This window comes from Gekko japonicus, unplaced genomic scaffold (assembly GCF_001447785.1).
Source record: "Gekko japonicus isolate JY-2015 unplaced genomic scaffold, Gekko_japonicus_V1.1 scaffold903, whole genome shotgun sequence".
Taxonomy (NCBI): Eukaryota; Metazoa; Chordata; class Lepidosauria; order Squamata; family Gekkonidae; genus Gekko; species Gekko japonicus.
The window spans coordinates 36,046-49,688 of record NW_015174300.1 but is presented as its reverse complement, the minus strand read 5'-3'; the positions used below and the strand labels follow the sequence as shown (position 1 = coordinate 49,688).

The 13,643-nt window shown below is 39.7% G+C and overlaps 1 protein-coding gene across 4 annotated transcripts in view; it reads right to left on the bottom strand.

The window, feature by feature from the left end:
• Positions 1-1,627: 1,627 nt before the first annotated feature.
• The window catches only part of MANEA (mannosidase, endo-alpha), a 20,374-nt gene continuing 8,358 nt past the window's right edge, over positions 1,628-13,643 (bottom strand). For 3 of the 4 annotated variants that reach the window (XM_015424103.1, XM_015424105.1, XM_015424104.1), the window contains exons 2-5: positions 10,467-11,053; positions 9,501-9,610; positions 2,782-2,858; positions 1,628-2,439 (exon numbers count right to left, since the gene is read on the bottom strand). In XM_015424103.1, the coding sequence (XP_015279589.1) occupies positions 1,803-2,439; positions 2,782-2,858; positions 9,501-9,610; positions 10,467-11,013 (1,371 nt within the window). In that variant the 5' untranslated portion in view covers positions 11,014-11,053 and the 3' untranslated portion in view covers positions 1,628-1,802. The remainder of the gene's footprint in view (positions 2,440-2,781; positions 2,859-9,500; positions 9,611-10,466; positions 11,054-13,643) is intronic. The other variant, XM_015424106.1, reaches the window with a different exon arrangement.

Sequence of the window (13,643 nt, the reverse complement as noted above, 5' to 3'; positions counted from 1 at the left end):
TAAACCACACTAAAAACTTTTGACATAAGACAGAATATACACTGAAGAAATAAAATGAACAAATAAGATCTGAACATGAAGTGCTTTCATATAAACCACTCTCAACACACTCTGAGCCCTGTGAGAAGAGACTGTACTTTGAGCACACACACAGTCAGATCAACTTTTTTTTTGCCTTTTATCACCAGGACATAATTTTGGTTGCTTCTGTCTTGTGATAGGATTGCCAGCTCTGGGTGGGAAAATACCTTTGTCTTGTGCTAGGATTGCCAGCTCTGGGATGGAAAATAACTTTGGGGAGACTTTGGGGATGGATCCAGGAGAGGGTGGGGTTTGGGGTGGTGAGGGGCCTCAGCATGGTACGATACCATCCCACCCTTCAAAGCAGCCATTTTCTCCAAGGGAAGTGATCTCTGTCAGCTGAAGATCAGTTGTAAAAGCGGGAGATATCCAGGCCCCACCTGGAGGGTGGCAATCCTATCTTGTGCACATGCATATCCCAGTCCCTCTATTTAGCATTTCCTTTTCAGATGGGAATGAACAGGAGGAAAGACACTTCTACCTTATTTTTTTTAACCTCTGCAGTTCTCTCATGGCAGGCAATACACATTGTTCCAAAATAATATTTTTTTCTAAAAGAAAAAGTAAAATCTTATTAAGCAGTCTTTTTTAAAAATGCAAAGAATTTTTTCTTCTTTTAAGATTATTTCCATCCTTAGATATTGTTTTCCATTTTGTGATAATTTCACACAGTCCCAAAGCTCCATTCTTGCTCACAATAATATTGCTTACATAACAAGCTGGTTGTAAGGTGAACATTTTAACAGGATACTAAATATTTCTTACTTCATTAATTTGTTGTTGTTCAGTCACACAGTCGAGTCCGACTCTTCATGACCCCATGGACCAGATCACGCCAGGCCTTCCTGTCTTCCGCCGTCCTCTGAAGTTTGCTCAATTTCATGTTCATTGCATCTATGACACTGTCTAACCATCTCATCCTTTGCCGTCCTCGCCTTCTTTCATAGCAAAGTATTAAGAATTTCACATCACTCATCTTTTCTACCATAAGATAAAGCAACTATAAAGAAAAACTTTTCAGCTTCTAGAAAGAATATAATATATGTACTTTGGGCCGAAAAAAGACTGGTCTTGTACAGTTTCCAGTCGTTTCAATGATGTTTGCACAGGAAGTCTTAAGAGAATCTGCAGTTTACCAAACACTGTTTCATGCACCACATACACATTAATCTTTAAGAAATTACAGATGTAGACAGTTGATCACAGTTGCTTGAAGGCCCTGACCTAAAGAACTGAAGGGCTCACATGCATAATAATGGGTTTTCCTTTGTTTCCAAGCTCACATGCCACAATAGAAGCTGCTGCTTCTGAAGTCTGCTTACTTTTTGGAGGAACCTTCTTGGGGCATTCAGTTTTTTATTCCCCCCCCCCCCCGAAATGGGGAAAAGCAGAACTCCAGTTGCTTTCAGATCTGTGTAGCTGTTTGGATTACAGCCCAAGTTCCATATCACTCTCCTTGAATTAACAATAAAATATCCTAGACAGAGAACTCATACGATAGAGAATATTAATATTCAGCACTTCAAAGATATTCTCAATATGCTGCGTAAGAATCCAAGGAGCTAGTATTGCTTGGCATTGTTACCTTTACTCCTTAAAGTAAAAATTCTCTAATGAAGGTACAGAATAGTGAACAAATTAAAACTTTAATAATATATGTGACACAGTGTGAAGGGTTCCTTATGGAGCTGAACCCATTAAGAAACAAAAAGAGCAGTACCTCATGTAAGCCACTGCTCTTTTTCCTGGCTGTATTTTTCAGACCACTTGCGAGTGAGCTCCAGATAAATATTTGGTTTATGTGGTTGATAGTCTAGGTAAACAGTCTTTCCAGTTTTCTTTGGAACGGCTTTTTCAATCTGAGTTCCTTCATGCCACTCATTAAAAGAGGTGATGGAAATTACTTCAGGTCGTACTAGAAGTGCAGCGCTGAATGCGGTCTCATAGTATTTCCCATTGACACGGTTCCGTGTGTTGTGGTTGTTCCATGGTCGGATGCTGGTATCTATATAACCTGGACCCACGCTTGGAATAAACATTAGATTGTTCTTGTCACAAAAGGCTTTCAGACTGGGCCAGTTATGATGACTTGAGCCATAAGAAAAGCCATTTGTTGCAAAGTATGTATAAATTCCATCAAAGCCACTTCTGAGGATTTCATGCTTATGTTTTTCTTCCACAAGAAGGGCAATGAATAAACTATCATATGGTGTATTGCGTATACTCTGGGATCCTGATACCGTGAGCAGATTTGCCCACATTTCGGGGATTGTGATGTAAGAATCATAAACATAAAACATGGGATAGGTTCTACCTGTACTAACTTTATGTCTATAGAAACCTGGATGATCTCCATATCTATAAACCAAACAAACAAAAAACATAGTAAGCAATAGTTTTATGATACCTCAAAAACAAAACAACCCCCCCAACTTCTATACTGAATAGTTTTTCTGCATACGCTGATATTCAAAATCCCGTTATATTTCAAATCAAACATGATTTCATCTTTAGCATCAGATAATTAGCAAACATATACAATATCTTAAGACTAAATCCAATCAAAATACACCAGGCCATATCAATAGGAAATGTAGCCATTTGAGAGTTGCAAGCTTAACTGATAATGGCATGAGACACATTAAAAGTTTGCATAAAGACCATAAGACATGTTGAAATCTTTTTTCAGAAAACACTTACTTGTCTATGATGTACTTGACATTGTTGTACATACTGCGATCATCTCTGTCTTTGTATGGCTCAATATGGAAAGTGACCTGCAAGGTGAAAATTTTGGACAGGTAGTTTTAAAAAGTGACAAACACTACCAACTGAGTGGCACATAAGCTGAGGTCAGTACAACCTATTTCCCCCCCTCTTTTGGGTAACAAAAATAAGCATGGAATGTAACAGCACTAGACTAAATAACCAAGTAGGAGTTTCCAGCTACAAGGGGAGGGGGTTGTTCTGTACAGTAACCATGGAAATTTCTTCCAGTGTAAAACCAACGCAGCCAGAGTTTGCTTCAGATCTCTTTGTGTGGATGCCTTTTTGTGGCTTGATGAAGTGTACAACTACAGCATTTCATGTTTTAATTGTACACAAAACTGCAAATGTAAACATGGGTGCATTACTCTTACCCACTACAGTTTGGCAAAAAAGTGACAAGAAAATATGCAGCTGGAAAGTCTACTGAGAAAGAATCACTACCTTTTGCCTTTCTTCATCCACTGTGTCTGCCGTCTTCTCTTTTGGACATGTAAGGACAATTAGCAACAAAGCCTCAGGTAGAATCTGGGAGGCTGTAGCACCACTGCCAAGGTCATTAAGTTAGCCTTTGCTCACAGAAACACAATTGCTTTGAGAACTGGTAAAGTGTGTTAAAACAAGAAACAGTGGGTTAAACCAAGATACCAAGAACTCCAGTCCTAGTACAACATTGTAACCATTATACTACATTAACACTAAGGTTGCCAACATATGTGGAGAGAAAAAATTGTCCCTTCGATAGAAGTTTAATGGGATGTTATTTACCAAGTGGTGTTACTCACCTCCATGCTACAGAAAGCTTCAGTTTCTCATATCCACACATTAACCCTCTAATAAATGGGATAAGACACTTTCCACAGGCCTGCTGGCAACCCTAATTAACACTCTGGGGAAATTTTTGGTTTCTACCAAAACTATCTTCTTGTTGCTGAGCAGGACAGACCCCAAATTCTAAAATGTTCAGTTTATTAAGAATGGGGAAGTACCCACTGTTTAACAGTAGTAACACCTCACTTTTCACTTTCTAACTCACAAAGGAATTAGGAAGGGAGGTATAATCTATAGGAACTGGAAATAAAGAAGAGGTAAAAACTTAATTAAAGAAATTAGTTAATTAATCGTCTGCATTCTAGCTGATTCTAGCTGATTAATGAGTTCTAAATTAATTTGTATATTAGCAAATACAATTAATTCAGAAGAAAAAGCATATTTCTTTTTAGACAATGCACCAGAAGACATGTTCTCTCCTCTGTAAAAGGGAAAGGTTTTTTCTAAAATGGCACTTTTCATCTGCAGTAAGTAGTTTATTCAAAATCACAACACAGGTTAAAACCTGCTTCCTAATTAAGTAGGGTACTTCCAAAAGTTTTTAGGCAACTATACTAACCAATTATCTGACTCAACATTACAGTTCTAGGTAAAAATAATTTTGGAAGTTCCACTTAAAACAATGTTTTTTGTCTTCCACATCTTACCCTCTGCCATATACTACATGTGTACCTTTTACCTGCCTCCACATGCACAAGTCACAGAAAAATGTTGTAATATTTCCTAAAGCAGCTCCTTCCAAAAACCTGCTTCCTTCTCAGACCAACATGAAACCTTGATATCAGCCTTTACTGGTGTGGAAAGCCAAATTATACCATCCCTTAGCTCATCTACAAATAGCAACTGTTTGGAGGAAACAAGTATGTTCCTATCTCCTATGCAAACTGTGATAATGCAGATCCAAAACACCTGCTGCTACCAATAAATGCAATGGCAGTAATCATCCTAAAAGCAAACATCTTAAGAACAGAGGGTTGGATTCTGGTAAAATTAAATTTGTGACCCAACCTTAAACACTTTAGTTCAGGGGTGTCAAACATGTGGCCCATAGGCCAGATCAGGCCCTCGAAGGGCTTCAAATCCAGCCCACAAAGACCTGTCTGTTTCTTGCTTCTTGCTTCCTCCTCCAGTTCTGCTGCTGCTGCTACATTACAGCTTGCTTTACCAGACTCTCTCAATTGCACAGGAGAGACAGATAGACAATCCTCCCTTGTGTAATTGAGAGAGACTGGTAAAGCACTGGCTGAGGTTTCTTCCCCTCCTCCTCCTCCTCCTCCTCGGGGTGAGGGAGGGAACGAGCCAGAGCTCCCTGGCCAGGATGCCTCGATTGTATACAGGAGACAAAGGGAAATCTTTCTTTCCTTCCACTGGCTGAGGCTCCTCCATGAAGGGAGGGAAAGCTTGCTTTGCTGGGCTGCCTCAATTGCAGGGGGAAAATACCAAGCACCTTGAAGACCAACAAGGTTTTGTTCAGGGTATGAGATTTTGTATGCTTTGCTACTCTGTGTGTGTGTGTTTTGTTGGGCTCCTTATGCCAGGGCTCTCCGGGGTGCAACTGGATTCCCTGCTCCTTTTCACTGTATTCATGCCCTCATGATCCAGTCTTTCTCAATAGGAAAGCAATGTGAACTATTTTAGAGGAAGAATAAAAAGCCAGTGAGGTGGATTAGGCTGACAGTGTGTGTCCAGATCAACTTCACCCCATACATTTCCTCTGTAGGAAGTTGCAATTATTTCTCTGGGGAAGAAGTTTTGTAGACAGATACATAGCCCTCAGTCTGCGTCAGGATGCTTTCTCATGTTCTTGACCAGCACATGAAGCAACTTATGTACAAAAGCTCGCAATGCCCAGCCATTTCATGTTTTCCCCTGGGTCCTAGATTTCTGTAATGAATGTCAATAAATCAAATGTAGGTTTGCAGCTTACAGATACACATCTGAACAGCATACTCAGGATTGCTACAACACAGACATTTTGATGCAATAATTCAAAGCAAGAGGTGTCAGTTATCAGGGACAGTTAAATAGACAAAATATTGCAAAAGTGCTAGTGTTTTAAGCAAGTTTTATTTAAAGTTTAAAAAATCTTTAATTATGTTTGTCTGTGTCCTTTATAAAGTTTATATCTTCACAACCTGGCATTACATCTTATGGCACACATGGCCCGGCCTAACAAGGCTTCATTTATATCAGATCTGGCCCTCATAACAAATGAGTGCAACACCCCTGCTTTAGCTTAAAGATAAACTCTGTAATATAAAGCTTTTTTTTGGGGGGGGGGGGGGAGAGATATGTTTAATTTGTACTCCACCAATGCTAGGAGGTAGGACAAAGGCTGTATGGCAAGTTTCTCTGTTTAGTTTTCAGCAGAAGATCTACCTGCCTAGAAGGAATAATATATGGTAAAAGCATTGTTATTTGGCACTCATGAAGAGCAGAAGTTGCTGGGGAACACTGAAAAAAAAATTATACTGTAGATATATACAATATTTTGAAGATGTTTCTAAGGCCCTGCCCTGTTGAATCTCCTGACGGTTAGCGGTGACAACCAGACAACCCTAGATCTTAATCAGCAGAATCAAATTTCTACTTGCTTTGGTGAAACAGTCTATGGAAGCCTTTTTTCTTAATGCTGTGAAATTAGAACAGGGGGCCTCCTATCTTTTTGACCCTGTCTTTTTGACCTTTGGTGTTTTGAGAGAGGGTGGTGAGTGCCACCCCAAAATGGCTGCCACAGGAAGCTCTGCAAAACATAATACCTCCCCCACCTCACGTTGCAAAAGAATTGCAGAAAGGAAATAAAATGAAACAAAGGAAAGCCAGGGAGAAAAAGAAGAGGGGATAGAATGAAGAAAAGCCAAAAAGGGGAATGGAATCACAAGCATGGATGCTTACTAGTCCTCCTGATCCTCCAACTGCTACTGCAGCCATGCTTTCATTTGAATAAGTGAGGCCAATAACAAGTCCTGCCTTACAAAGGCCCCATCCACTTTCTGAAAAACTTGATGAGTGCTAGGGGGCGTACTAGTGGGTGCCAGGGTGCCCACAGGCATGTTGGAGAACCCTGAATTCAAGGGTGAAATGGAAAATCTGTACAAACATTCACAACTGTATTTGTTTCAGCTGCTGTTTCGTTTGCTTAAAAAACCTAAAGTGCACAAGTAAGATAAAAACCTACCAAGTAAGTCTCACAATGGGAGAATTATGCTTGACATACTTATAAGAGAAGTAATTAATCCTTAGTAAGCAGCTACATGGAGAGACAAAGTGAAGTGAATACACAATAAGGATGAAGAAGACTCCATGTGAAATTCTGGCAGAATATTCTATTATAGCTGATTACAAAACAAGAAGAAAACATAAAGCCACAAAAGTAACGAACTCCTCCATATAACAACAATATGCAAAGGCAAAATGCAAATTAGTATGATTAATACTAACTGCATATAGAAAGTACCATAGAGACAAATTTTAATTAGTACAACTGCAAGTCAAGTTTATGCCTCAAAGTATAATAATAACCTAATAAACTGGAGCAATGTGTTGTATCCTACTACTCCAACTCAACTATGGGTGGAACATCCTCTGGAGAAAAGAAAATTATCATGCAGAGACTCTTCTTCTGGAGGAATGCTCTGCACTCAGCTGATGGCAGCAGTAGGATAAAGCCCATTATAATTTCTGTATTTTAAAATAAAAAGGTAAACTAATTTTAACACAAAACAAGAAATATATATATCACATGGTTCAAAAATAATTATTTTTATTGAGCCAACTGTCTGTTCTTCTACGGCAATACAAAAGGCAGTGATCACGCAGAGAAGCTTTTTAAAAAAAATTGAGAAGATTTTGTTTTCTATGTTTTGGCCACTGATGTGCTATACATGACTAACAAATGTATGTGATAAATGATTTAGTAACAGTGGCTTGGATCCAGCAGTGTGCAAGCTGAAACACAGACCACATTAGTGCTGTTCTGCTTGCACAAGCTTTTGTGCAATGCCCAGTGCCCAAAATTGGTTGGACAATGTCTCTTGCAAGTGGGAATACACAAAGTTTGACTTAGTACAAGAAGCTATTATAGCTTTTTCTTGTGTATCTTGTAGACAAAGAACGCCTGACCATGGTGATGCTCACTTCTGAACTCCCATCTCATTCTTTAGGTCTGTAACCAAAGCTTTCTGTTCTTTACCTACCACTGCTGCTACAGTGACTACCCTCCTACCGTGCCTCTGTTTTTCCCCCTGTTGACATCTCTGCTGCATCTGCTAGTCAGACTGCAATGCTATGGCTGCTCTGTCTTCATTCTGTCTCTCATCCTTACTAGCCCTTTTAAAGTCAAGCAAGGGAGAGAGAGGTACAGCATGGGTCAGTCAGTAAGGGAATGATCACCAAGTAGTTGTTTGCAAGGATGATCTAGCAGTTCCTCTGCAACAAATCTAGAATACTATTGTCAGATTTTTTTCTCTCCATCCTGAAATGAAAATATTTCCTCCAAAGTACCTCTTCTCCCTTCTACAAGTATTAGCCTCTGCAAAAGGAAATAGAAAACCATCAGTCTAACAACCGGGCTCTTCTCAGGACCTAAGTGAACTGCTGTATCCTGAAATATATTTTAACTACTGGAGAAGATGAACACCAGGAAAAGTGGTAACTAGTTCTTCCTCTTGTGCTACAATCTCTATGATGCCTTAAAGAAAACTTTGTGATAGTATCTGTGTATCAGATACAGATTATGAAGACATGTTTCCTAGAAGACAGCATCTGCATCTTGGAACTCCCTTGATGGAGGCTCCACTGAAGCCTGAGAAAATTTCAGAGATTTTAAGGTTGTTTTTCCTAAGTAAATTCAGGAAACAGGTTGTCAAGGCTACAAAGACTAGGTTATTCCTAGCCATTTATAGCTACTTTAACAAGGTTCATATATTTTATTTTACTGTAAATTATATTCACTCAGTTCAGTTAGGCCTTGGGAAAGCTCACAGAGTTAATAAAACACCAAAAAGCTGAATTAAATTAAAATTACTTCTCATCTACTTAGCTGTAACGGTTGAATGGCAGTTTGAAAAGGAAAGCTTTACAGTATTTCCAGAAAGCTTTGAAGAAAAGAGTTAGAGTTGTGTGCGACCAAGAGTACCTCTTTATTTGTCTTCACTGTTTGAAAATGGCACATGTTGATTCAGTGGTGGATCCTCATCTTGAGAATTTAAAACAGCCACAATAAAGATGTGTTAAGGGTCAGCAGCTATGTTACAAATGATTATTGCTTATTCTTGCTATGTGCAGCCGCATTGCTTGAGAACAATTATATGGCCTGTATGGATGAACCATTGTTCTCCTTTGTGCAGAGTCTTACGGATCTTTAAGGCCGATAAGAGCCAAAATAGCAGAAGAAGCTATATACCAACTATGTAATATACTTAGTCAAAAACTGGTGGTGTTGTATGCCTAGCAGGGCACTGTTCAGTCACTCTGTACTATTTGTCAGGCAATGTATTACTCGTCAGGTACAATGGTACATACAGTGCTGCTAAACAAACAACTTATATGTCAGGTCTTATAAAATATTAAAAATATGGTGGTCTTTGTACCAGTGATATCATACAGTGTTGTGGCCTACAGCTCCCTTCTGCTACCTAAGAAGCTTTGGTAAGGTTCCTTCCATTGGACAGAGGCTCTGCTTGGAAGCAGAATGGAACTGTAAGATCCAACCCTCAGGTGAAATAAAACTACATAAAATAAAATCTACATACCATAAAACAAAACAAATATTGTCTATAGTTCCCCCCCCCAAAAAAAAAATCTAAGGTCAACTGCCATACCTTTAGTTTGTACTTGTGTGCAGTATCCAAAATAGTAAGCACCAGGCCATCAGCAGGTTCTCCATTCTCATCATTCATACCAGGTGGATACCAAGAAAGAGCCAATACTCCTAATAAATAAAGCACATGTTTAATCAATAGTAAACTAACAATTAAGTACCTACCTCAGCAAAAAGGCAATTTCTGTTCCAGCACTGCAAAAGTGTTCACTGGTTCTTATGTAATGTATTTGTTAGCTTTATTGGCTTTTGGAAACAAGTCTGCGAACTGATGCATTCTCTACACAATTGCTTAATGTACCTATTTGCTTACAAGAGCCAGTTTGATGTAGTGGTTAAGAGTGGCAGACTCTAATATGGAGAACCAGATTCAATTCCCCACCCCTCTATTTGAAGCCAGCTGAGTGACCTTGGGTCAGTCACAGTTCTCTAAGCCCCAAAAAATAAACCTAGCTAACAACAAAAAGAGCTAGAGTTTCAGACTGCCAGACAATCTTCAGATCTCCTGGCAATACTACACCCGCTGCCATACAATAATTAATTGTTTCAGGACATGTCACAGTTGCAAAGGGAGACTTAGAGACTTTCATATTCTCATTCTAGAAGGCAACCTTTTCTGCCTGGGCAGCACAATGCCAGGTATTTAGCTGGTTACCAGAGCTGGGGATGAATAAGCCAATCATCCCTCTGTGGGTTTTTTTTGTAGCATCTTCATTTTTCCAACTTAGAGCATGATTAGTGATGTGACAGTTTTGGCAAGTAAATTCTAACAATATGAAAAGCCAGTCCCTTCACTTCCCCTGGATCCTCACCATCTCTTTTATTCTAACCCCAGGCTCAAACACTTCCTTTCTGTGTCCACTCCACTTATGTCAGTTCCACAAAACTCCTATTCCCAGGCTTCATGAAATGTCTGAAATCTAATAAATTAATGTCATGCCAGTAATAAAACAAAATGCCTGTTTACCAATGGAAGCTGAGCTTATCTGTTTCATGTGAGATTCTATGACTGAAGGGTCTTTGGAGCTATAAGGCCCAAGTTCTGGATAGAAGCTTGATCCAATGTCTTCTGGAGGACTGTGTCTTCCTTTTGGATAGCCACTTGCAATTTTGGGATCCCAGTGTGTCAGCAATGGATGATTCCAGTGAATATATTTTCCATCAAACTGTGGATTCCCAAACCAACTATAGTAGAACACATGGAAATCATAATTAGGAGAAGGAAGGTCCTGTTCCAGTTTTCCTATTGGAACCATAGGAGTTTTCAAATTCATTCTCAAACTGTGCAAAATTTTGGTGTGTGTGAAGCTATCTTCCTTGGCCCCACTCTGCACACTGAACTTTTTTTTAACATGTGTGGTTCGTTGCTGAAAATCTGGTAGAAGGCCCAGACCAAATGGATCTCCAAATCCAGCTCTTTCGGGTCTCAGAGTTTTTAAAGCCATCATTATGGAGCAAATAAATAAAATAAAAAGCAACAGAATAATGCACGTTCTCCTGCGAAATCTTGCCATGATGTCATGGTAGTTCAAGGCACACGTAGGTGGCTTCTAGCTGTCAATGATGAAAAGAAAAAGAATTGTCAGGTTTTTAAAATCTTGCATACAATTAAAAATAAGAGAAATTAAATATAAAAGCCAATAATTTTAATAATTCAAGTTATAACATTGTTATTTCTTGTATCTTTATGGTAGCCTTTCAGATCATTTAGAGGAAGCTGTCTACTCTGTGCTTCCCTCCTCTATAGTACTAACACTTTTGCACCTTCTGCCCCAATTATTCCATTACAGCAAGGCTCTGACACCCAAAGAGGAAGGGAGAAAGCTGAGCCTACTAGATAGTCACCCTGACCTGGATAACTGAGGACAGTTGGATATCATCATATACTGGAAGCTAAGCAGGGTCAGCCGTGGTTAGTATTTGGATGGGAGGGTACCAAGGAATATCAGGATTGCTATGTGACGCAGGGAGTAACAAACTACCTCTGAACATCTCTCCTATGGGGTTACCATAAGTCAGTTGTGACTTGACATTAACAATTTTTGTTGACAGTAGGGGTTTGCACTTGGGGACCATCCCCATACAGATCAGAAATCTGTATTGAGATACCAAAGTAGCTGCCCCCGAATAAAAGTCCATATTATTTGGCTTTTATTCGGGCTTGGCTACTAGTGGAGTCCTGTAGCCCCTGCTGCGTGACTCCACAGGGAAGGGTAGGTATTTAAACTTTAAATAACTTCCCTTCGCTGGGGAGTCATGTCATGGAGGTGGCATGAGCCCGAAAGGAAAGGAAGGTATTTAAAGTTAAAATACCTTCCCTTCACTCACTGAGTCGCGAAGTGGCACAGATCAGTGAGTGAAATTCTCCATTACACCCTATAGGGACGGTCCCCATAGAGCAGAATACATTTGGTTTCCCAAATACTGACCTGAATACCAGTGAAATATCAATACTGGTATTCAAGTAGAGATGTCAGTCAAATGTTTAATACAGTGAAAGACCCATAAATAACCACCAAAGCCATTAAAACAAATGGGATATACAATTCAGCCGAACACCCCTTTTAAAATCTTAAGCATAAAATTAAACAAGACATTTCCATCTAAAAATTGTTGACAATATCTTATGGCCTTCACAGTGAATGTTGCCACCTTTAAAGTAATTTTTTGATTCCTGTTGGCTAAAAGCTTGTCTAAATAAAATCTAATATTACTCCCCGGGAATGCAAACTGCGTAAGTAAGTAAATGGTTAGAGAGCATCTAGCTGCCTTGAATACTTTCAAATCTCCAGGGCCAGATGGTTTGCATCCCAGGGTGCTAAAAGAAATTGCAGATGTTATTTCAGAGCCTCTGGCTCTAATCTTTGAGATGTCCTGGAGTACTGGTGTTGTGCCGGAAGATTGGAAAAGACCAAATGTTGTCCCTATCTTCAAGAAGGGAAAAAAGACAGACCCGGGAAATTACAGGCCTGTCAGTCTGACATTAATACCTGGGAAAATTCTAGAGCAGATTATTAAACGCTCTGTCTGTGAGCACCTTGAACGGAATGAGTTAATTGGTAGTAGCCAGCATGGGTTTATCATGCCAGACCAACCTTATCTCCTTTTTTGACAGAATTACCAAAATGGTTGACTCTGGCAATACTGTGGATATAGTGTATCTAGATTTTAGTAAAGCATTCTACGAGGTTTCTCATAATATCCTTGAGGAAAAACTGGTTAAGTGTGGGCTGGATGGTGCAACCGTTGGATGGATTCATGGTTGGTTGAAAAATCGTACCCAACGAGTGCTTGTAAATGGCTCTGCGTGCCGCAGGGCTTGGTCCTAGGCCCGGTGTTGTTCAATGTTTTTATAAATGACAGGAGGAAGACATAGAGGGGATGCTTATCAAATTTGCAGATGACACGAAGTTAGGTGGGATTGCTAATTCTGAAGAAGACAGAGTCAGGATTCAAAATGATCTAGATAGGCTGGAACAGTGGGCTGAGACCAATAAAATGAATTTCAATAGAGATAAATGCAAAGTCCTACACTTAGGTACAAAAAATCAAAAGCATAGATATAGAATGGGAGGGCTTGACAGCAGCACATGTGAATAGGATCTAGGTGTTCTGGTTGATCATAAGCGAAACATTAACCTGCAGTGTGATGTGGCTGTGAAGAAAGCTAATGCAATCTTAGGATGCATTAACAGAAGCATTGTGTCCAGATCAAGGGAGGTGGTAGTTTGCTCTATTCTGCTATGGTCAGGCCTCACCTGGAGTACTGTGTCCAGTTTTGGGCACCACATTTTAGGAAGGATGTTGATAAGCTTGAGCGTGTCCAGAAGAGGGCAACCAGGATGGTGAGAGAGTTGGAATCCAAGTCTTATGAGGAAAGACTGAAAGAGTTGGGTATGTTTAGCCTGGGAAAGAGAAGGCTTAGAGGGGACATGATTGCAGTCTTCAAGTATATGAAGGACGGTCATGTAGAAGATGGAGCAGATCTATTCTCTCTTGCTCCGGATTGCAAGATTAGATCTAATGTGTGGAAATTACAAGGGAGTCGTTACTGGCTAAATATCAGGAGAAACTTCCTAACTGTAAGAGTGGTTGAGCAGTGTAACAGTCTGCCTCGGGAGGTTGTTACCGAAACTCCTCTAAG